General features: G+C 51.0%; 1 protein-coding gene across 1 annotated transcript; it reads left to right on the forward strand.

The window, feature by feature from the left end:
* Positions 1-21508, forward strand: RASL10B (RAS like family 10 member B). The gene is made up of 4 exons (XM_077312027.1): positions 1-135; positions 7912-8283; positions 16616-16740; positions 18216-21508. Exons 2-4 carry the CDS (start codon positions 8068-8070, stop codon positions 18484-18486), a joined length of 612 nt encoding a protein of 203 aa, XP_077168142.1. The 5' UTR covers positions 1-135; positions 7912-8067; the 3' UTR covers positions 18487-21508.
* Positions 21509-22694: the final 1186 nt, after the last annotated feature.

The following is a 22694-nucleotide window of genomic DNA, read 5'->3' on the forward strand; positions in this document are numbered from 1 at the left end:
ATTACTGAATGGAATATCTTCCTAACTCTGCAGTCTATTGGGGCAGCCCCCCTTTTTCTCCGAGGATCTGGGGTCCCCCACAAAAGACACTGTGCCCCGGGGAGACGTTGTCCTTGGTGTTCTCATCCCTGCAAGGTAAGAAAAGGACTGGGGGGTGGGAGGGAGGGAGGGGGGGTGTTGTGGACTGGCTGGGGAGGGGGGAGGTTTGCAGGGCAGGGGAGGGGGAAGAGGAGACCTTTCACCTTGCAGCAGGTGGGTACTGGGCAGGCAGGAGAGCCGCACAGGTGAGATGTCAGCCGTACCTGTCCTTCGGCCCAGATGAAGTTCGAGGGAAGGGAGGGGGGACTAGGATAGCAGAGGATGGTCAAAGTTAAAAATCGTCGCCTTCGGAAGGAGAGGAGGACTGCAGGGCCGGTGGACTGAACTGGGGGGTGGGGGGAGATTGAGGCTAGATCTAGATTTAACCCCTGTCCCCCATCACACATACACAGAGGAAGATCTGGTGGCTGGTAAACTGAATCTGGGAACCAACCAGAAAGCAGAGATCTGGCAACGGCAGGTGGAAGGGGAACCTGGGAGGGGAGGGGGGCATTTGAAGGTCCCAGGCCAAGCTCTTGCGGGCCACTCTTGCGTTGCCCATGGGATGGAAGCAAGCTCAGGCCAGCCCCTGGAGATGATCTCCCTTCCGTCGCTGCTTCCTCCTTTGCATAATCAGCACTTTAAAGTGGGTTTTCGGGGTCATCCCCCCCTCCCCCAGCTGCCTTTGTTGTAGTGCCACGGAATGGGGGGAATCACCCTGAAATCCAGGTGATGTTCAGGTCAAGGCCACCCCGTGCCGCTTGGACAGGCATTTAGAAAGAGGGACGTAAGGCTCCTTCCCCATCGAGGCCTTTCCTTCTTGCGAGGAGAAAACCGCCACTCTCCCTGGGTCTCCGCTTCACGATGCAAAGTGGATCTGCGTGAGGCCCGGTGGCACACTCTGGCACCGTCAGGCTGGCAGATGGGACGCCTGGCTCCCTTCCACTGCAGACATGCCAGCACTCCCCCCCCCCTCTTCCGCCAACGTGTATGAACTTCCTCCATGCCCAGCAATGTGGCTCCGGAGATGCATGCTTGGTGCATGTTCTCACATGCACATTCGTCTGCAATGCTTCTGTGCACATCCTCAGAGCTCTGCGCGAGCGCATGGGGGCAAATGCGGCCACGCTGGGGACTGGGCATTGGGTAGCGTACGTCGGCGCCCCGATAAAATGTCAGTGGGGTCTGTGGGCTTATGCACAACGCTGGGGCAATTGGCCTGTTCCGCCAGCCTGAAGCGCATTTCCCTGGGAATGCGTACCATTGAGTTTAAGGGGCCTTACTCCCAAGTAAACAGGAACCAAAGCAAACGGGCCAGTAAAGGGCTAGGCTGACCTGAGTGGTTGAAAGAGCGTGCTTCGCAGAGCTCTTCCACAGCGGAATTTGCCCTCCGCCATATTGGTTCTTGGTGGTCTGGATTCCAAGGGAGACGAATGAGCAGGAAACTGACGCCAGGCCTCCAGGCCCACTTGCCACGTATCAGCTGGCAAATGTGACTTCCTCCAGTTGGCGCGGTCCTTGTACGCATGGATTCGCCAAACCCCCACTTGCCTTGGGACCTGGGCAACACCTGCCCCTGCTGCGCATGCATCGTGAGACTGCCGCGTTTATTGCTGGTTTGCACTTCCTACCCTTAGCTGACCCAGCAGGTGTAGCAGAACCCCCCAGAAAGACCACCAGAACCACCTCTGCAGATGCCTTGAGGGAAATAGCCATGTTCTGTAGCGGGCTGTTATGCATCTGTGAAGGTCCGTTCCCACGTGCAAGTCTTCACTTGATGTTGCAATCATCCCGTGATGACCCGCGCATGCGCGAACCAAACTTTAGCTTTGCAGTTGCCAGATGGAGAGGCATTCCAAGTTAGCCTGCTCCAGAATGCAGTTGTCCACAAATTGCTGCCCCTCCTCTTCTGTTTTCTAAATCGAGGGCCTTTCTTTTCATGTACTGAATTACATCCTCGGTCCTTCGAACTCTCGTCTGCTCAAACCAGTAGCAGCAGCAGCAAGAGCCCACCGGGGACTCAGGTCAAGGTCTTGTTCATCACCTGCTACCTGGTCTCTTCACCTGGAGATGCTGAGGGTTGAACCGGGGACCTTTGGCCTGCCAACCAGAGGCTCTGCCAAGGGAGACGGGCCCCTCTCCACCATCCACTGCAGCCATGAGACCTGGGCTTTCTTCACCCTCTCCTCCATGGGCTTTCTTCACCCTCCCCTCACCAATACATTGCCCGGCGCATGACCTTGGGTCCTCCCCTTTGAGGACAGCGAATGTTCTATTTTAGAAGCATCTGCTTCTGGGAACTGTAGATCTGTCCCAACAGACCGTGGGGGGCCTGATCAGCTGATGGCTGGATGTGATCAAATTTGGCAAGAGCTGAATTGCAGCTGCTTAAATGTGACCAGCCTTCCAGACCTCAGTGCCAGTGACCCGAAAGACCCTTTTACTGGCCGGACCAGTATCGTGCTGGCTTTTTGCCACCCTGGTGTGCCCTTGGGATGCCAGCCTCCAGATGGAACCTGGGGATCCCCCGGAATTTCAGCTCCTGTCCAGATTCCAGAGATCTTCAGGACATGGAGGGTTGTACCCCCTGAAGTCCCTTTCCTCCCCAGAATTTATCCCCAAATTTCCTAATTGGGCTCTAGCAACCCTGCAGGCCCCTACATCCCTTTCCGGTGGCCAGAGGGACTGGCAAACCACCACCCCTTACACTTCAACTGTATCATTTTTCACATGCAAAAACAAACTGAAGGACAGAAGTGGTTCAGAGAGATCCTGGCTTGGCTGTGGAGCATGTTTCACACCAAAGGAAGTGCCCTGTGCATTGGAGACTTAGATTAGGCTTTGCCCTGGAGTCCATTTTTGGCCTTGTTTGCTCGAAAGAATCTTCTCTGTAGCATTCATCCGGGGAATAATGCCAGGCATCAGTCCTGGCAGCACAAAAGTGTAAAAAACTCAGATTTTGTTAGCGTTGTGTGTGTGTGGCGGGGGGGGGGGGGGCAGAGAAAAGACCCTCACAATTTAAAGAGGCAAGGCTTTGCTAGATGCTGAGATGCCAACAGCTCTAAGACTCCCTGCCTGAGTTCTGGGTGAAGGGAGAATCCATTCTAGTGTGCCGACATTAAAAAGGGCATGGATATTCTGCTCATTGTTATTTAGAAGGAGAAGAGTTGGTTCTTAGATGCTGCTTTTCTCTACCCGAAGGAGTATCAAAACGGCTTACAGTTGACTTCCCTTTCCTCTCCTCACAACAGACACCCTGTGAGGGAGATGAAGCTGAGAGAGCCCTGAGATTACTGAAGAAGAAGAAGAGTTGGTTCTTATATGCCGCTTTTCACTACCTGAAGGAGTCTCAAAGCGGCTTACAATCGCCTTCCCTTTCCTCACCCCACAACAGACACCCTGCAAGGGAGGTGAGGCTGAGAGAGCCCTGATATTGATGAAGAAGAAGAAGAGTTGGTTCTCATATGCTGCTTTTCTCTCCTTGGAGTCTCAAAGCGGCTTATGTTTGCCTTCCCTTTCCTCTCCCCACAACAGACACCCTGTGAGGTGGGTGAGGCTGAGAGAGCCCTGATATTACTGCTCAGTCAGAACAGTTTTATCAGTGCGAGGCGAGCCCAAGGCCACCCAGTCCGCCAGACTAGAAGTCCGCACTCCTAACCACTACACCAAGCTGGCAAAGGTAACTAAGTTTAGCAGAAAGATTAAGGGGGGAAAGAAATCTGTAACAAGGTGCACGGGGTGCAGAAAGCAAAGGGAGATGAGACAAATTTGTGGAGGATAAGTCTGTCAAGGGCTGAATAGAACCTCCATGTTCAAAAGGAGTATACCTTTGCGTATTCATTCCACGAGATGATGGTTGGCCTCCTTTTCCTTGCTTTGGATTATTTATTATTTTACGGATGGCAGATTTACAGGCAGAAAACATATAATCATATAAACCCTGTAGCAGACAAATTTTGGTCATGCAGACAAATTTTGGGCTATCCCTCTAGCTGCCAATTCTAACTTGCCTCCTCATGCTGCACCCCCAAGAGCTGGACCTTTTGGGGGTCAGCCCGGTCATAGGATCTGCTGGCTACGCTGCTTTGGAAGCTTGCTTTGGGTGCCCTGCTGGAAGCATCTGGTTGGCCACGGTAGAAATGCTGGATGCTGGAGTACACGGAGCAGAGTTCTAATTTTATTTTTCACCTGAAGTCTTGGGAGCTGCTTTCTGCTCTCTGGATGCTCTGACTTTGCTGTTTCCCAGCTTTCCTAGGAGGTTATGGATGGGGCCGCATCATGACTGCCCCTCGAATTATCTCACCTGGCCCAGGGTCTTTGTTGCTGACCCTTTCCTTGGATGGTTGAAGCGTGCGTGCGTGTGTGTGTGTGTATGTGTGTGTGGGGGAGAATATCCAAGGCTTATCTGGAACCTAAGCTGACCTTGAAAGCCAAGCATAGCTTGTAAAACAGGCAGAAGAGCAGCTTCTGAGAACAAACAGAGTGCCTTTTCTTCTGAGTAACTGCAATGAGTATTAACGTATCCAGGTTGGGTTAGGGTTAGTGTTAGGGTTTTGGAGGGTTTTGGAGATTCCGTGGACCATTCTCTGGCAGGCTAGATCTTGGGTGGGAGGGTCTGTCTCCTTTTCCTTCAGTATCCTAGGGGCGGAAGGCCGGGATGTCCCAGGGAGCCTAGATTGGTAGCATTTCTCCACAGCTACTAGAACTCTGGAAAGATAGAAAATACCCTGGTTTTTAGGTAGTCTTAAAATAGCTTGTTTCTAGAGAGCACACCTTAAAATGGATGATGCAACATGGCAGGGGGGGGATGATCTTTGGGGGCTTGTTTGGAGAAAGAGAGAAATATATTTTCTTATTTTGAGATTTGTACCTCACTTTTCTCCCCAAAGCGGCTTACGACTCCCTTTCGTCCTCTCAACCATCCTCAGAGTTAGGTGAGGCTGATGGGAGAAAGTGGCAACCCTAAAGGCAGACTGTAAATAATCATAATCGTAATAATCCACTGTATTTCGGGAACCACACTCCTTCTCCTGGCCAAAAAACACGACGTCAGCACAATTGACTGAACGTACATCTGTTCTTTCAAAACAGCCCTTTGTGGTAGGATAGTTCTGTTCTCTTCCTGTTGCCAAGGAAGGAGGGAGAAGAGAGTTACGGGACCTAACTGGACACCACAAGATGTTAAGGTAGTTTTACAGTCGTCCCCCAGTGAAATCTGCCAATTGGGATTCGATGTCTCGGCAGGTGGCAGGTCCCAGGAGCCTTCTGGGGTTGCGGGTGGGGTGCCAACTCTGGGTCGGAAATTTCTGGAGATTTGGAGCAATGCCTCGGGAGGGTGAAATCTAAGGAGGGAGTGGTGCTCAGCAGGGACATGGTTCGTAGTGACCACCCGCGGAAGCTGCCATTTTCTCCGGGGGGAATGGTTCGTTGTAGCCTGGAGACAAGATCGAAGTCCCAAAGAACTCCAGAAAGGGATGTTGGTTAAGAGGTCCAGTCACTAATAGGAGCAAAAAACCCGGAGAACCACTGAACTGTAAGTTCTCAACTGCAGTGAAGTTTGAGCTGGGATGGGGCTCACAACTCACAGTGCAATCAACTACCCGGTTCTGTAATAGGTTGCCAAGTTCTGAGATGGGAACTCCCTGAAGGTTTGGGGGTGGAGCCTGGAGAGGGTGGAGTTTAGCAAGGGGAGGGGCCTCACAGTGGGATAGGATACCATACTGTCCACTCTCCAAAGTGGCCGTTTACTCCAAGGGAAAGGACCTCTGTCATCTGGAGGTCAGTTGTAATCCTCCATGCTACGCCAGGAAGTTGATAACTCTACCCATCAAGTCCTCTGCTGGGTTGTTGGCTCTGAACTTGGAAATACCTGAAGATGGGGAATGGTGGAATCTGGGGAGGGTTTGGGGGATAAGGCTATGGAGCCCACCCTCCAAAGTAGCCACTTGCTCCAGGGGAAACGGGCCTCTTATTGTCTGGAGAGGTGTTATCATTCTAGGAGACCACCAAACTCTACCTACAGGTTGACAGCCTCTATGGTTTTCTAGGGTTGTTTTGTTGTTGCTGGCCACTTTTCAAGCCCATTAGAAGGGCTCCCATGAGTCAAAATGAAATACAAACTGAAATTTTAAAGATCCTGGCCTTGCCAGCCAGAGTCAATTTTAAGGGCTGTAACGGAACCAGCCTTGTGTTAATTGGATTGCCCCACCTTGGAGGGGGTGGCGGGAAAGGGGGGGGGACTAACCTGCCTTGAAGGATTCCGAATTGGCGCTCTTAGATGCTGTGTTGCGGGGGGGGGGGGAGTGGATGATTTTTGGCACTGTAGTGAGCAGTAGATTTATCGCCACGTGAAGGGGAGGCGGATGAGGCTTCCAGCGGGCAGGCCTTCGAAATTCACACATCGCTGACTTGATTGCCTCGGAAAGATCCGTAGGAAGAGATTGGAACAGGGAGTTCAGTTTCCTGCAGCGGGGCTGGCTTTCTTGACCCCCCCAAAACCCTGCAAATGTCTAAAAAGGAAGGACTCAAAGCAAAAGGCTTCTGCCTCCTTTTCTTATTGCATCTGGAATGGCGGCCGATTTGTAGGCAGAGTTTAGCCTAAAGACCTTGAGAATTAGTCCCGGTTAGTGCCCACCACTCCCACCCCCACCCCCCAAATATAATATGTGGCAGAAAAGAATCAACAATTTGTGCATAAATATCTATGTATACAATAAACCACAAATAAACAAGAGAGTCTTTATTTCCTGCTTGAATCTTGATGTGTAATGAAAATAATCCAGAGGAAAATGTTCGCACATATATCCACCAAGCCATCCTGGGCAAAGTTGTAGTATACCTTAGTTTCATGAGAGATTTGTTTCAACAGCAGTAGACGATATAAAGAATTCCCAGATGGAACCAATCACCCGTCCTCTGCATTGTTGGTTAAAGAATCACAGGGCAGGTACTTTAATAAGAAAAAAATTAAAAAACACAGCCAAATTTGAGCTTGGTTCTCTTTCAAAGCTTGAAATTATATTGTTTAGAGCAGGGGTAGCATTTGCCGGCAGGGGTTCATGGGAATTGTAGTCCATGAACATCTGGAGGACCACAGGTTGACTACCCCTGGTTTAGAGCAGGGATCCCCAGCTATGGGACTGTGGACTTCTGGGGGTCCGCAGGAGTTCTGAAGGGGCCCGGGGGGAGCTCTGAAGTGGCATGATATGGGGGGGGTAGGGCAGTCTTCTCAGCTCCTACTGTTCTTTCCAGCCTATGTGAGGGAAAGCCACCATAGTAGTATTAAAGGTGGGGAGGGAGGGAGCAAAAGGAGGGTAAAGGTGTGGGTAGTGATGTCACTTCTGGGGGCGTGGCCAGACGACATCACTTCCGGCTCTCCCCAAAGACTGAAAAATTATTTCAGCGTCCCCTCCATGGTTTGAAAAAGGAGACACTGCTGTGGAAAAAAATCTCTGATGCAACAAGGTTATATTGCTTGGTGGATATATTTCTGTGAATTTTTTTCCTCTGCGTTATTTTCACCGCACTGCATTATTTTCAAGATTTAAACAGGAAATCACGAAGACTGTTTGTTTATTCACGCTTTATTGTACCGCGTCAGAACCGTCAACCCGTCCAGGCCAGTATTGTCGACTCTGGCCGGCAGCCGTTCTCCAGGGTCTCCGGTCTTTCACGTCACCCACTCCCTGGTCCTTTCAACCGGAGATGCCAGGGATTGAACCTGGGACCTCCTGCATGCCTCGCAGATGCTCCACCGCTAAGACATGGCCTCCAGCCGGCCTGGGTGCGAAGCCATTGCTCCTTTTTCCAACGAGATTTCTCTCGGTCTTCCAGTGACGGGCCAAGCCAACGAGGAAATGGTTCCTGTCCGTGGCTGAAACCGCAGCTGCCGGAATATGCAGCCCGGGGGCCTTCCTGGCAGCGCAAAGGCAGCGGACTGCGCCGAGGAGCCGATCACCACGTCGCGCGTGGGGGCCACGGCCGGGAGGCATGGTGACAACTTTCAAGATTGCCGTGCTGGGTGCTCAAGGGGTCGGGAAGAGTGCCATTGTCCGCCAGTTCCTCTACAACGAGTTCAGCGAAGTCTGTGTGCCCACCAAGGCCCGCCGCATCTACCTGCCTGCCGTGGTCATGAACGGCCACGTCCACGACCTACAGATCATGGACTTCCCACCCATCACCTCTTTCCCAGTAAACACACTGCAGGTAGGTGTCCGCCCACAGTCGGAAAGGAGGAGACCGTCCACAGTGTGCTTGCTAAGGGACGGCCCGTACGGTTCTCCAAGGTGGCTCCTAGGACATCCGTGGTGGTGGAGACTGCCGGCGAGTCGCAGCTGATTTAGGGCGACCCCTTTAGGGTTTTCAAGGTGAGAGATGTAGTGATCCTGGATTTCCTTGGTGGTCTCCCATTCAGGTATCAGGGCCCACCCTGCTTAGACTTCTGAGATCTGATGTGATTCGGCTAGACAGGACCATCCAGGAACCATTCAGGATAACCACAGAGATGAAAGGCCAGAGGGAGTTTTGGGGGGTGGAATGGAAGCCACCAGGGTCTGTGATGGTTCTTGGTGGCCTCGCTCTGTCTCTGCCTTTCTGTGATAAAAGCGGTCTACATCTCATGGTAACTGCTGGAAGGCACTCTGGACAGAAAAGCACGGTTGATTTCAACTGGTTGTAAAAGCAGGATTTGGCCCAGAGATGATCAATCAAATTCCGGTTTGTCTTAATAAATCCTGGTTGGGTCACCTTTGCTATTTTCCCTGCGGGGACCCAAATAATGTCCCAGCCTGATTTCATTCATTCATTCATTCAATTTATAGACCACTCTCTCTGCTTGTGGTGAAGGTGACCTTGAAGAACAAGCTGGGGTCATGATACCACCATTTTCAACCCATTTTCAACTTCTATACCGCCATTTTCAACCCAGCCAACTCATGGAGGTTTATGCCAAAAACATAAAACATAAAAAATTTAACCCCACACAATAATACAGATTAATAAAATTTGATACAATTTGATGGCGGCAACCATTCATCCCCTACTCCACACACCCCGCCCAATGAATTTGTTTCAAAATATGTATATTCCCTGTATTCAACCTGACTTCCAAAATTGTTTTGAAATGTAACAAAGGCAAATCAGGGAGAGTAGCAGATTAGATGAGTTCCCGGAGGGTAGTTCTGTCAGCAGGTATTTGCAGTGGTCGATAAGTGGAACCTCCATGTTCAGAAGCAGCATATCTTTGAATAGCAGAGACCAGGAGGGGTGCCTGGTCACCGCTAGCACCACTCCCTGGGAAAAACTTAGGTGACCTGATTTACCAGCATCGCATCGCCGTGCTTACGTCTGATTTTAACCAGAAGCGATTTAGGGGATGCTCTAACATGTCTATGGTTTTACCATCAAGTTTTGGCTAGGGCGACCCCATGTCACTTCTGGATTTAACAGGAAGTGATGCGAGTGAGCTGGCGCGATGCCAGAGGGCATGAGGCAATAATGTCCAAGTCCAGTGATGTGGATTCTCCGTATTGTCACCTGGCCATGAAGGGAACACCTGTGCGCCAGCTGAAGATGTTCCAAGGGGCGGGCAGGGAGGGGGTATCTCTCTGTTTCCGTTCTTTCCAGGTGGCTAGGAGGGGTGGAAGGCTACCTCTCTTTACGGAAGGGAGGAGGATGAGAGCGAAGCTTTGCAGGGAAAGAAGAAAGGTCGGTGGATGAGGCAGACGGAAATAGCGGAGTCATACAGCAGCAACATGCCGAATTGGGTCCAGACCTCGAGACGCGGTGGGGGAGGGAGGCAGGAGCAGATGGAGGCTTTGAAAGAAGGGGAGGCAATTCCCTGGCGGGGCAGAAGCTACCCAGCTTAAGAAAGCGTCACCCCACCCGCATCCAAAAAAGAACCTGATTTGACATCTCTGACCGGCCTTTTCTTCCAAGCAGCTCAAGGCAACTGCATATGGGCTGACAGCTGTGTTTCGCTGGCAACCACCCTGCAAGGAAGTTTTGGGACTCAGTGGTGATCTGAACTCAGTTCTTGCCAAGTCACAGTCAGCAAGCACACAGCTCCTTTTCCTAGGGTCCCCTGACTTGAACAGGGTTGCCATCTTCCAGGTGGAGCCTGGAGATCTCCTGGAATTACGGATCAATTCTGGAGAAAATGGATTCTTGGGAGGAGGGACTCTGGCATCTTATGCCCACAGAGGTCCCGGCCCACCCCCAGCCTTGCTTTCTCCAGGCTCCGTCTCCAAGCCTCCCGGAATTTCCCAAACCAGCAACCCCAGTTTGTATATTCTTTTTAAATAACTACCGTTGTGCTTAAATTCTATCTGTACAGTGATAAGGCAGCGACATGCTGTCGGAAGCTGTCTGTCCATGAGGTTGGGAGTTCGATCCCAGCAGCCGGCTCAAGGTTGACTTAGCCTTCCAATCCTTCCGAGGTCGGTAAAATGAGTACCCAGCTTGCTGGGGGGTAAACGGTAATGACTGGGGAAGGCACTGGCAAACCACCCCGTATTGAGTCTGCCATGAAAACGCTGGAGGGCGTCACCCCAAGGGTCAGACATGACCCAGTGCTTGCACAGGGGATACCTTTACCTTTACCTTTACCTTTTTTTTTTTTACAACTAATCCCCATCGATTTCATGCCATTTTAATAGCCATGGCTGCCTCAAAGAATTCTGGGGATTGTAGGGTTTTTTGTGTTGTTATAATGTAATAGAATTTGATTCCCTGGCTCTAACCTATCTTGCTGATATGTTGTTTTATGGGGGGACGGGGGGAGGCTAGGAAGTTCAAGGAAAGTCATGAAGACCACAGACGTCTTCCATCAAATGCTGTACAGAAGGCTTGCCAATCTCCAGGGAGCGGCTGGAGGTCTCCCATTATTACCACTGATTTCCAGGAAACCGAGATCAGTTCACTTGGAGAAAATGGACACTGAAGGCAGACTCTGTGGCATTATAACCCACTGAAATCCCTCCCCTCCCCAAACTCTACCCTCCTCAGGCTCTGCCCCCCCCCCTTCAAATCTCCAGGTATTTTCCATTCTGGGGGTGGCAAATTTGCTGTACATGGAAGTTCCATTTAGCCGTTATGATAAGTCGCCAGGGATTGATTTGTTTAGAAAGATGTCCATCCCATGCGGTCAACCTGGATTCCAAAATTGTTTCAAAACTTAACAAGAGCAAATCAGGGAGTGTAGAAGACCAGAGGACTTCACAGGGGGACGTTCTATCGGCAGATATTAGCCATGATAGATGTGGAACCTCTATGTCCAGAAGCAGTATATCTCTGAATATTAGAGATTGGTAGGATTGCTAGGCCACAGCCAGAAACCCTCCTGCAGGAGAAACTGAGGGGGACGTGATTTAGCAGTATCACAACAGCATCTTCTATCACAAATCTAATCTCCCTCCCTGGCCGTCTTCAAGCAGCAACTGTACAAATATCCTGGATTCTTTAGGCTGATTCTGCATTGAGCAGGGGGTTGAACTAGATGGCCTGTCTGGCCCCTTCCAACTGTAGGATTCTATGATCCTGCATGGAGCAGGGGGTTGGACTGGATGGCCTGTCTGGCCCCTTCCAACTGTAGGATTCTATGATCCTGCATGGAGCAGGGGGTTGGACTGGATGGCCTGTCTGGCCCCTTCCAACTGTAGGATTCTATGATCCTGCATGGAGCAGGGGGTTGGACTAGATGGCCTGTCTGGCCCCTTCCAACTCTAGGATTCTAAAACCATCCCAGCTCATGGGCACCTCACCGGGCAGTGAATTCTGCAACTTAATTCTGCATTCTGCAATCCAGGTTTCCCAACCTGGGATGGCTGCTATCGGAAAGCAATTATATATGTAGCAAGGGCTTCCCCCGGGGTCAGCGAAGGCCGTTTGCACTCAACTAAGTGGGTATAAATTTTACAATATTGAAATTCACTTGTGAGATTCTGCCTCTTCCCACTTTGTCCCCGCAGCCTTTCCGGCTCTCCCTCTTCCCCTCGGCCAAGAGCTTCTCGATGAACTCCTCATTAATACAGCCGGCATATGTTCACTCTTGCTGTACAGTCCGTCTCATCTCAGAGCTGGTTTTCTGGTTCGATCAAAGGCCCCTTGCTTTAAAAAAGCATTAAAGAAATAAACGCTTATGAACCCAGCTTTCCCGATTCCCTTTTCGGGTGAACAGGCTGAGGGAGACCAGGAAAACCTTGTGGGCATTAATGAAAGGGCCTAATGGTATACTTATAGCATTACCTACTCTGTGTTTGGAAATTCCTGGAGGTTGGGGGTAGGGGTGGGGAGGACAGGAGGTGGGGAGGGAAGAAATCTCAGTGGGGTATATAACCTCATAGGGTCCTCATAGAGATTTCCAGATGGCCAAGATCCCCGGGGAGAAACGGCAGCCTTGGAGAATACACTCTTTGGTATTATATCCTGCTTTACCTCCTAAATCTCCAGGTATTTCCATAGCTGGCAACCTTATGCTAGGGTGGCTACATGTTCTCTACCTCCTTTCTATATAGGAGTCACGGTTCATTCGCGGTTCACTTAATGCACAGGCAGCGTGGAGAAAATTTGGTATGCACAAGTAGGCAATGACATGAACATTTAAGATGTGGACATTTTATTTGTGGAAGCAAGATCCAAAGTCAGAACGGGGGGGGGGGGGTTGAAAGGGGTTTCAGGGAAGGGATGAGAAATTGAAAAACATGCAGTCGGCCCATGTAGGTGGCATTAAACGGAGGCGTTTAGGGACCAGGCGTTCAACCTAGCCCACATCTTAAATCGAAATTGAGCTCTATAAACAGGTTTGCGTGGTGTGTCCAGATTCTTCCTTTTTGGACAAGCGCCTGCACAAGAGATGAACATCACCATGATGTTCGTCTCGCTTGACAGCGATTGGCTGATTGGCTCTGATGTCACAGTAACAGGCAGAAAAGCCTGCCCTGCAGCCATTGGCTTAGCTTCTATGACATCACATAAGGGGCAGAGAAAGAGCCGCGAATGAGGCAGGAGAAGACAACAGGCGACTCGGGCCATGCTGAGCCTCTACGGAACCCTGGACAGTAGGCCAGGCTGGGCTGTGAGGAAATTCGCTTTACCGTCTGATTGAAGTTACGAGAGGAAGCAGCTGTACAGCCAAGATGATCAAACCAGAATGGTCGGGGGGGGGGGGAGAGGCAGGAGGGCTCCCACCTCTGCAAGACACATGGAACCAGATTGTTCTGTGTCGGGAAACCCCAGCTGTTCACCAAATGCTCCTTCCGAAAATGGAAAATGAAATGAAGCTCATAACGTGGAAGCGCACAAGCAATTCTCACCGCTGAATGCTGCTTAACCCACCGAGCGAGCGACCCAGAACGTGGAAGGCTTGGGCTGCCCAGGCCATCTCAGGAATGCAGGGGCCCCAGAGTCAGGATGGGAAATTTCTAGATATTCGGGGATAGGGCCAGGGAAAGTCAGAGATGTAATGTCATCCTCCGAAGCATCCGTTTTCTCCAGGGGAGCTGCCCTCTGTAGTCTGGAAATGAGCTGTAATTCCAGGGGGATCCCCAGGCCCCACCTGGAGGCTGGCCTCCCTACAAGAAAAGCACCCAGGCAGGCCAGCCTTCTGCTTCGTACAAATGCCAGAAAGAGGCTGCCAGGCAGAGAACTCGAAGGCTGAAGGGGCCTCCTGTAGCCATCCACCTGAAACCAGAGGTACGCTGCCCCTGAACAGGGAGGTTCTGTTTATCTCCTGTGATGTGAGTCGCCAGCCTCCAGGTGAGAGCTGGAGAGCCCCTGGGATTACTCTCCAGGCGAGAGAGATCAGTTCAGCTGGAGCAAATAGCTTCTTTGGAAGGGGTCTTTGTTGCATTTTACCCTGCAGGTATCCCTCCCCTCTCTAAACCTCCCCCTCTGCAGACTCCAAAGATCCCCAGGTATTTCATAGAATCATAGAATCATAGAGTTGGAAGGGGCCATACAGGCCATAGAATCATAGAACCATAGAGTTGGAAGGGGCCATACAGGCCATCTAGTCCAACCCTCTGCTCAACGCAGGATCAGCCCAAAGCATCCTAAAGCATCCAAGAAAAGTGTGGATCCAACCTTTGCTTGAAGACTGCCAGTGAGGGGGAGCTCACCACCTCCTTAGGCAGCCGATTCCACTGCTGAACTACTCTGACTGTGAAATTTTTTCCCCTGATATCTAGCCTATATCATTGTACTTGAAGTTTAAACCCATTACCGTGTGTCCTGTCCTCTGCAGCCAACGGGAACAGCATCCTGCTCTCCTCCAAGTGACAACCTTTCAAATACTTAAAGAGGGCTATCATGTCCCCTCTCAACCTCCTTTTCCCAGGAGGAAGATGGCCACCATACCTACGACAGGCCCACCTTCCAAGAATCCATATTCACCTCCTTTGAGAGCCTTTTGGGGGGTCCTCAGTGTGTGTTTGTGATCGCCTGGCATCCCGCTCTTGTCAGAGACGCTGACTCCTGCCAGACTCTTTTCAAATCTGGAGTTTATCCAGCCGTTGCTAAGCCTTTCTGCTCAAGTGGCCTCGTCTTCTAGAACTGCGTTGCTATCGAAGATATTTGCGGTTGCAGTGCACTTTGGAAGCCACGGCTAAGCTGCAGCTTGGACTAGGATGCGGTCCTTCTCAAAGTAAACGGGAGTCCGAGACCTCGTGTCACCCGGAGTCCTCGGCCTTATCTCCAGAGAGCCTGCTTGGTGTAGCGGTTAGGAGTGCGGACTTCTAATCTGGCGAGCCGGGTTGGATTCCCTGCTCCCCCACATGCAGCCAGCCACCTTGGGCTCACCACAGCACTGGAAAAACTGTTCTGTCCTAGCAGTAATATCAGGGCTCTCTCAGCCTCACCCACCTCACAGGGTGTCTGTTGTGGGGAGAGGAAAGGGAAGGCGATTGTCAGCCACTTTGAGACTCGTTTGGTTAGAGAAAAGTGGCGTATAAGAACCAATTCCTCCTCCTCCTCCTCCACCTCCTCTTCCTCTTCTTCCTCTTCCTCTTCTTCCGTTTATGATGCTTTTGTCTATGATGCTTCCTCTTCTTCTTCTTCAGTAATATCAGGGCTCTCTCAGCCTCACCCACCTCACAGGGTGTCTGTTGTGGGGAGAGGAAAGGGAAGGTGATTGGAAGCCGCTTTGAGCCTCCTTCAGGTAGAGAAAAGCAGCATATAAGAACCAATTCCTCCCCCTCCCCCTCCCCCTCCCCCTCCCCTCCTCCTCCTCCTCCTTCTTCTTCTTCCGTCTATGATGCTTTTGTACCCTGATGTGGTTTTGATCGCTGATTGATTACTCATCTCGGAGTTTTAAATGATTTTAATCTCTGTTTTTGTTTTTCGTGGTTGAGAATGTGGGTGGGAAATGATTTTGAGAAAGAACTAAGTGGACTGGGGGACCTTGCTTGTTCCCGAGCCCTGCCTTTGCACGTCAGTGGGATAACAATCCTGACCTGCCCCGCAGGGTTGTTGTAATGGTTGTACCAGGATACTGTACATGGGGCAGGCTAAATAACTGCAAGGCAGGATTTTGGAGCTTTGGGGGACTCCGGCAGAATGGGGCAGTTCTTTGACCTTGTTTCCACTGATCTGAGAGGGGAGGGCACTGTCCTGATTAGCCCCGGCTAGCTTGATCTTTCATCAGATCTCAGAAGCTAAGCAGGGTCTACCCTGGCTAGTATACCGTTCTTTCAGCCTCTCCTACCTCACTGTTGTGGGGAGAGTAAGGGTAGGGGATTGTAAGCCGCTTGGAGACACGCGAGGCCTGCTTGGTGACCTTGGGCCTTTCACAGTTCTCTCAGGGCTCTCTCAATCTCACCTACCTCACGGGGTGCCTGTTGTGGGAAGGGCAGGAGCTTGTAAGCTGCTTGGAGAAACATGAAGCCCGCTTGGTGAGCTTGAGCCTGTCACAGTTCTCTCAGAGCTCTCTTAAACTCACCTACCTCACAGGGTGCCTGTTGTGGGAAGGGCAGGAGATCATAAGCTGCTTGGTCACACATGAGGCCTGCGTGGTGACTTTGGGCCTGTCACAGTTCTCTCAGAGCTCTATCTCACCTACCTCACAGAGCGTCTGTTGTGTGGAGAGGAAGGGCAGGCGATTGTAAGCTGCTTGGAGTGAAAAACAGGGTACAAAAATCAGGTCTTCTACATAAACACCCAGAGCTGGACAGCCTAGGCAGATCTTGGAGGTCAAGCAGGGTCAGCCGTGGCCACTATTTCGGAAGGAGACCACCAAGGAATACCAGGGTTGTGACATGGAGGCAGGCAATGGCAAAGCAGCTCCAAACATCTCTTGCCATCTGTGACTTGATGGCGAAAACAGAAGGGGGGGGGAGAGAGACCCTTCTCTGCACACATCACATTTGACAGGCAAGAAATCCCACTGTTGCTCTGGTGGGCACCGGGTGCCTTTGCTGAATGGGCCGGCAGCCTCTCCTTGGACTGAGCTCTTGGCGGGCGGGCGGGCGGGCGGGCCGGGTGACACCATCGGGGAGCTGTGATCGGCGCGTTCCCTGATCCGTCCCTCTTTCTCTCTGTCTTGCAGGAGTGGGCGGACGTGTGCTGCCGAGGCCTCCGGAGCGTTCATGCCTACATCTTGGTCTATGACATCTGTTGTTTTGACAGCTTCGAGTATGTCAAAACCATTAGGCAGCAGATCCTAGAGACGAGGTAACAAAGATATCTATCTCATGCCTCGTCCTGTCCTGGGCCCCCGATGGAGAACGGGAAGGAGGGAGGGAGGGAGGGAGGGATGCAGCAGAGAGTTATTGCCGCAGCTCCTGGAGGTACACAGAGGGCCATTCACAGGCACGTCGTTCTGGAGAGGTTGACGACAGGCACAAAGCCTTGCTGGGTCCCTCTGGCTACCGGCAGGAGATGGGGGGCAGGGTTGCCAGCTCCAGGTTGGGAGATTCCTGGAGGTTTGGAGGTGGGATGACAGGGGCCTCAGTGGGGCATAGGGCCATAGAAGCCACCCTCCAAAGCATCCATTTCTCATGGAGGGACTGATCTCTGTGGTCTGGAGATGAGCTGTAATTCCCGGAGATCCCCAGGTCCCCCCTGGATGCTGGCTATAGTTTACGGGCAAAACTCTATGGTCTGAAGCCAATTCTGCCATAGAGTTTTGCCCAAAAGCCAGACTCGTCTCCGACATGCCGATATAACTTCTGATGGACTTGCAACCCCTAGTGGACTGACTCAGTAAAAGGTCGTTTGATGTAATCCTAGTTTAGAGAAGGGGCTTTGGCTCAATGGTAGAACATCTGACTTCCACCCAGAAGATCCCAGGTTCAACCCCCAGTTTAAAATGATCGGGTAGCGGGTGATAAGACAGATCTCTACGGGAGAATGGCTGCCAGTCAGAGCAGGCGATACTAAGCAGGCAACAGACCGAGGGTCTGACTTGTTATAAGGCCGCTTCCTGTGCATTTGAGAGCTTTCCCATCCAGATGTGACCACTTTTCTCAGCATGGAAGTTGTATCTGGCTAGCATGGTTGCTATTCTTAGGATTGCTTGCCCAAAATGGGGGTCGCTCTAAACCAGGGGTAGTCAACCTGTGGTCCTCCAGATGTCCATGGACTACAATTCCCATGAGCTCCTGCCAGCAAACGCTGGCAGGAGCTCATGGGAATTGTAGTCCATGGACAACTGGAGGACCACAGGTTGACTACCCCTGCTCTAAAGGATGCAAATCCCCAGATGGGACCTGGTCAACCAAAATTATAGTTCCTCTCCAGACTAAAGAGATCCGTTCCCCTGGATAAAATAGCTCCTTTGGAGGGGGGACGCTATAGCATTCTACACCACTGAGGTTCTACACCCTCCCTGCCCCAAATCCCGCCCACTCCTGACTCCACCCCCAAAGTCTCCAGGTCTTCCCAGCTGAGAGTTGGCAACCCTGGGAATGCTCATTGACACAGTTCCTCCCTCAGTCCCCTCCCTCTACCCCCTAGCTTGCCAACCTCCAGGTGGGGTGTGGAGATCACCCAGAATGCCAACTGATCTCCCAAAGTCAGAACCAGGATCTCCTGGCTGATCTCCAGACAACCCCCCTGGAGAAACCAGCCATGGTGCGATACCCTGCAGGAGCCTCCCAACCCAGAGTGGTCCGCACACCTGACCGCCCCTCTGTCTTCCTCGGCAGGGTCATCGGCACCTCTGACACGCCCATCATCATCGTGGGGAACAAGCGGGACCTCCAGAAGGGCCGGGTCATCCCGCGCTGGAACGTCTCCAACCTGGTGAAGAAGACCTGGAAGTGCGGCTACATCGAGTGCTCGGCCAAGTACAACTGGCACATCCTCCTGCTCTTCAGCGAACTCCTCAAGAGCATGGGCTGCGCCCGTTGCAAGCACGTCCACACCACCATCCGCTTCCAGGGGGCCCTGCGGAGGAACCGATGCACCATCATGTGACGTTTGGACACGCATAGAAACCCACCCTGCTGCCCTGCCAGGACTTGGACAGGAGGTGACCTCCAGGGACACAGACAGGAACTCTCCTGGAATTTTGGCGGGGCAGGAGAAAGGGGTCGTCAGGGACTCGGTCCCTCCGTTCCCGGGTGCCCCTGGGCTGCCCTGACCCCTTGGAAGCCCCGTGGGATTTTTGTTGGCTTGTTTGTTTTCATTTTGGCCCCTTTGCGGGAGCTTCACGTTGAAAGAGGTCTGGATCTACTAAAACACCATCCCCGTTCCGGATTGCAAACCGAAAAATGGGTTTTTCTTCTTTTGGAGCAGTGGAGGCTGCTGGGAGTCCTCCCCAAAAGGTGCCTTTGAGGGGCATGGATGACTGGCTGGCCGTCTGTGGAATTAGTTCAGAATGGGGGAGGCGGGAGGAGCTGCCCATCAGATGGGGAGATGCTCTAGAGGAATACAGGAAGGAAATCTGGCCAGATCAAAACATCTCTGCTGTTTGGGGAAGCCCAAATCCTGCTGCTTCCGGCTCGGTCGCTTCTCTGGGGTCGACTGTTGAGGAGGGAGCAAGAGATGGGAGAAGGAATGGGGAGAGGTGCAGGGGGCTTGCAAGGGAGACAGCCAGAGAGATGACCTTGGAGAAGGTCGGGTGGGTACCATGATGGCCGGAAGAAACTAACGAGGGCCAAGCATGCGTGATATCTCAGGTCACAGAAGTGCAGGATTTCTTGAGAGAACAGAAAAGTGCATTTGCTACACTTCCCAATACTTTTGCATGGAGGCTCCAGCTAGGGCCACTTTACCCATGAGAGGCAAGATTAGGGGCTGGCAAATGTGGGCTTATCTATATTTGAACAACTGTTTTGTTTTTTTTAAACTTTCCCCAAACAGATTCTTGGATTGCTTTCTCGAGAATAAGAAAGGCGTGGGGAGACAGGGAGGGAAATGTTAACTCGCATCCTTCCTTCCTTCCTTCCTTCCTTCCTTCCTTCCTTCCTTCCTTCCTTCCTTCCTTCCTTCCTTCCTTCCTTCCTTCCTTCCTTCCTTCCTTCCTTCCTTCATTCATTCATTCATTCATTCATTCATAATTCGATTTATATATCCCGCCACTCCCTGGTCAGGCTCGTGGTGGGTAACAACAGTCTTTAAAATCCCATTAAAACCCCCATTAAAAGACATAAAAACACCCAACATGGCGGAAGAATATCCCACTCCCCCCACCCCACACACTTTTTAATTTATTGTTGTACCAGAGAGTTTTCCCTGGAAGGAGTAAAAGATGGGGGGGGGAGCTATACTATGCCAGTGTGGTATAGTGGTTAAGAGCTGATACCCCACTTCTCCTCCTCCACGTGTGGCCAGATGGGTGATCTCAGGCCAGACTTCTCTCAGCCCCATCTGCCTGACAAGGTGCCTGTAGTAAGGAGAGGAAGGGAAATGAGATTTTAAACTGCTTTGAGACTCCTTCGGATAGAGAAGAGCAAATCCCTGGGGATTTGCCAAACCGGAGTTAACAACTTATGCTGGCACCACTTAGCAAACCAGGGTTTGGTTGGAAACAGAGGTTGACTGTTTTCTCTGTGTGTAGAAGGATCAAAGAGAATGGAAGGAAAACACATTGGAGATGACCTTTCCTTTAAAAATTTTAAACTGGACTTTTGCAGACACTATGTCCCTAATCTCCCATCCATTGCAGGATCCCTAGAGCAGCTTCTGAAAATACTTAAAACAGGATTGGGGTGCAGGGAGGCATGCCTGACATAAACCAATGAAATATCAAATCTACCACTAGAGGGAGCAAAAGAACTTGTGGAACAGGAATTCCACCCCCCTCCCAGAGGAAACAGGAACTTACAAGGGAGATCAATGAGAATGCGGGAAAGCCCGATATCTCCAAACACAGCCATCATTTGACAAACATGAAATTTTAATTTTAGATTACCATCTATATTTGAAAGTCCCTGTGCCAGCGTCCCTCTTGTGTGCTGAGAATTGTGCATGATGAAGGACCACGGGTGCATGTGTAGAGGCATATGTCCCCACCTGGGTTGTCTTTTTTCTTCGTTTCTGCACCCCCATCCCAGAAATGTCTAGACCTGGAGTATCACCTGGTAAGACGTGAGGAGCCAGATGGTGTCAGTTCTGTTCCTTTTAATAGCATATGTTCTTCAGAGAGAGACAGACCATCCCTTGTGGGGAGGGGGAAGCACCGAAAGGTGCATGGGGCGAAGCAAGACAGAATCTTGTTCTCTCCCTAAGTAAAAATATCTCACACCGTTTCCAAAAGTGTCAATGGGGATCGATGGTTTTACACCATTCACGGACTTGCAGTAACATCTATTGGGTTTAGTCCTGCCTTCTCATAAGCTCTGCTACAGAAATGATGCAATTTCAGAGGGCGGAGCCTTAGTGGGGTGACAAACTGGGCTTACTCTGGAAGCTCGGTGACTTGAAGGTCGCATCGAACTTGCCAAGGTTAAACTAGGACCGTCCCTCCCTTTCCACTGTGGTTCTATGCGCTGATGCCGAGAAAGAAATATCCCGAAACGACAGAGTCAGATCCTGTTGAGCTGGGCCCCCTTCTGGTTTTTGATTGTGGGGGGAAGATGGGGACCAGTTCCTTCACCGAGATTAGTCCTGCCTGCCCATGGGAGAGGGGAAAAGGCGACAGAGGAGCTGGGGTTTTGCATTCTACGACCCACCCACCCCTGTTCTTTTCCTCACACCGATGAAGCAGAATCCATTCTCACCTCTGTGCTGTAGCAACAATCCTTTTCAAAGCAGGTATAGAAGAAAGCAGGGGGTGATTTCTAATGGGGGTGGTGTTAGGGAGATCTCAACAGAATGGTTTTATTTGATTTCCAAAGGAACTGCTGGTTTGGGATGACGCTTATTTGATACTGTTCTGGTTTCCTTGGGTTTTTCAGTGGGAGATCTTTTTTTTTCTTTCTTTCTTTCTTTCCTTCCTTCCTTCTTTCTTTCTTGCTTTCTTTCTTGCATCCATAAAACTTGTAAAACACCAACACTCTTGTTATGAGATCATTTGTTTAAAAAAAAACTCAGGCATGTGCCCCACTTATTCTGTAATTCAGTCTCCATCACTTAAAATATATATATATGGTTTCAGGACCACGGACAGGAAGCGGCCAGTGGAACAGGCTTGGGGGTATCGTAAAAATTAAAAAGCCATTCTGGTATACGGAACATGGCTCTGTCTAGCTCAGTATTTTCCAGCTGGCAATGGCTCCGTAGCACAGGAAGTTCATTTGCACTTGCTCCTTCCTTCCTTTTGGTCCAGAGATGTCAAGGATTCAACGTGCAAGAGCCAGCTTGGTGTAGTGGTTAGGAGTGTGGACTTCTAATCTGGTGAGCCGGGTTTGAATCTGCACTCCCCCACTTGCAGCCAGCTGGGTGACCTTGGGCTTGCCAAGGCACTGATAAATCTGTTCTGACCAGGCAGTAATATCAGCGCTCTCTCAGTCTCACCCACCCCACAGGGTGTCTGTTGTGGGGCGAGGAAAGGGAAGGCAATTATAAGCAATTATAAGCCGCTTTGAGTCTCCTTCAGGTAGAGAAAAGTGGCATATAAGAACCAACTCTTCTTCTTCCTATGTTCAGAAAGGACTTTTCTGACTTTCAGAATTAGCACACCTATCTGCAGGTCTCCAGCAGAGCAAGGTCTTTTTTATCACCTGCTACCTGAGAAGATCTACTTGTTCGTGCCAGGGACTTAACTCGGGACATTCTGCATGGAAAGCAGGTCTTCTCCTGTGGAGCCAACTTCTCATGCCTATTAATTAAGGTCTTGAAGGTCTTTCCTCCTAGGCTTGGTCCCCAGGCCCCAGATCATCCTCTAACCACAGCTGCTAAGCCTACAACAGACTTCTGTATTTGCAGCTAATGGCTTTATTCCATGTTTTGGCCCAAAGACCATCAACATCTCACGCTTGCGGGTCCATCACCTGCCTGGCCAGCTTCTCTGGGAGTGCTAACTTTGCCAAATTTCACAAACACCTGGTTGAAAGTACAAAGCCCAGTTCTTAATGTTTAGCAGCATGACAAAGTGAGCATTGTCTTCCTGAAAGTTCATTCTGTGGTTTAGAATGTCACCTGAGATCCTGGGCTTTTCTTTATTTTCATTTTCTTCCTTTGTAAGTGCTTGTTGATTTGGGGTGGGGTGGGGTGGGGTTCTGTTCCACATATATTTGGTT

The sequence above is a fragment of the Paroedura picta genome, chromosome 15, assembly GCF_049243985.1.
Source record: "Paroedura picta isolate Pp20150507F chromosome 15, Ppicta_v3.0, whole genome shotgun sequence".
Lineage (NCBI taxonomy): Eukaryota > Metazoa > Chordata > Lepidosauria > Squamata > Gekkonidae > Paroedura > Paroedura picta.

Coding starts and splice junctions, on each gene's coding strand:
- RASL10B (XM_077312027.1), top strand. CDS start 8,068: ATGGTGACAACTTTCAAGATTGCCGTGCTGGGTGCTCAAGGGGTCGGG. Junction 8,284..16,615: donor TCCCAGTAAACACACTGCAG/GTAGGTGTCCGC, acceptor TCTGTCTTGCAG/GAGTGGGCGGACGTGTGCTG. Junction 16,741..18,215: donor CAGCAGATCCTAGAGACGAG/GTAACAAAGATA, acceptor CTTCCTCGGCAG/GGTCATCGGCACCTCTGACA.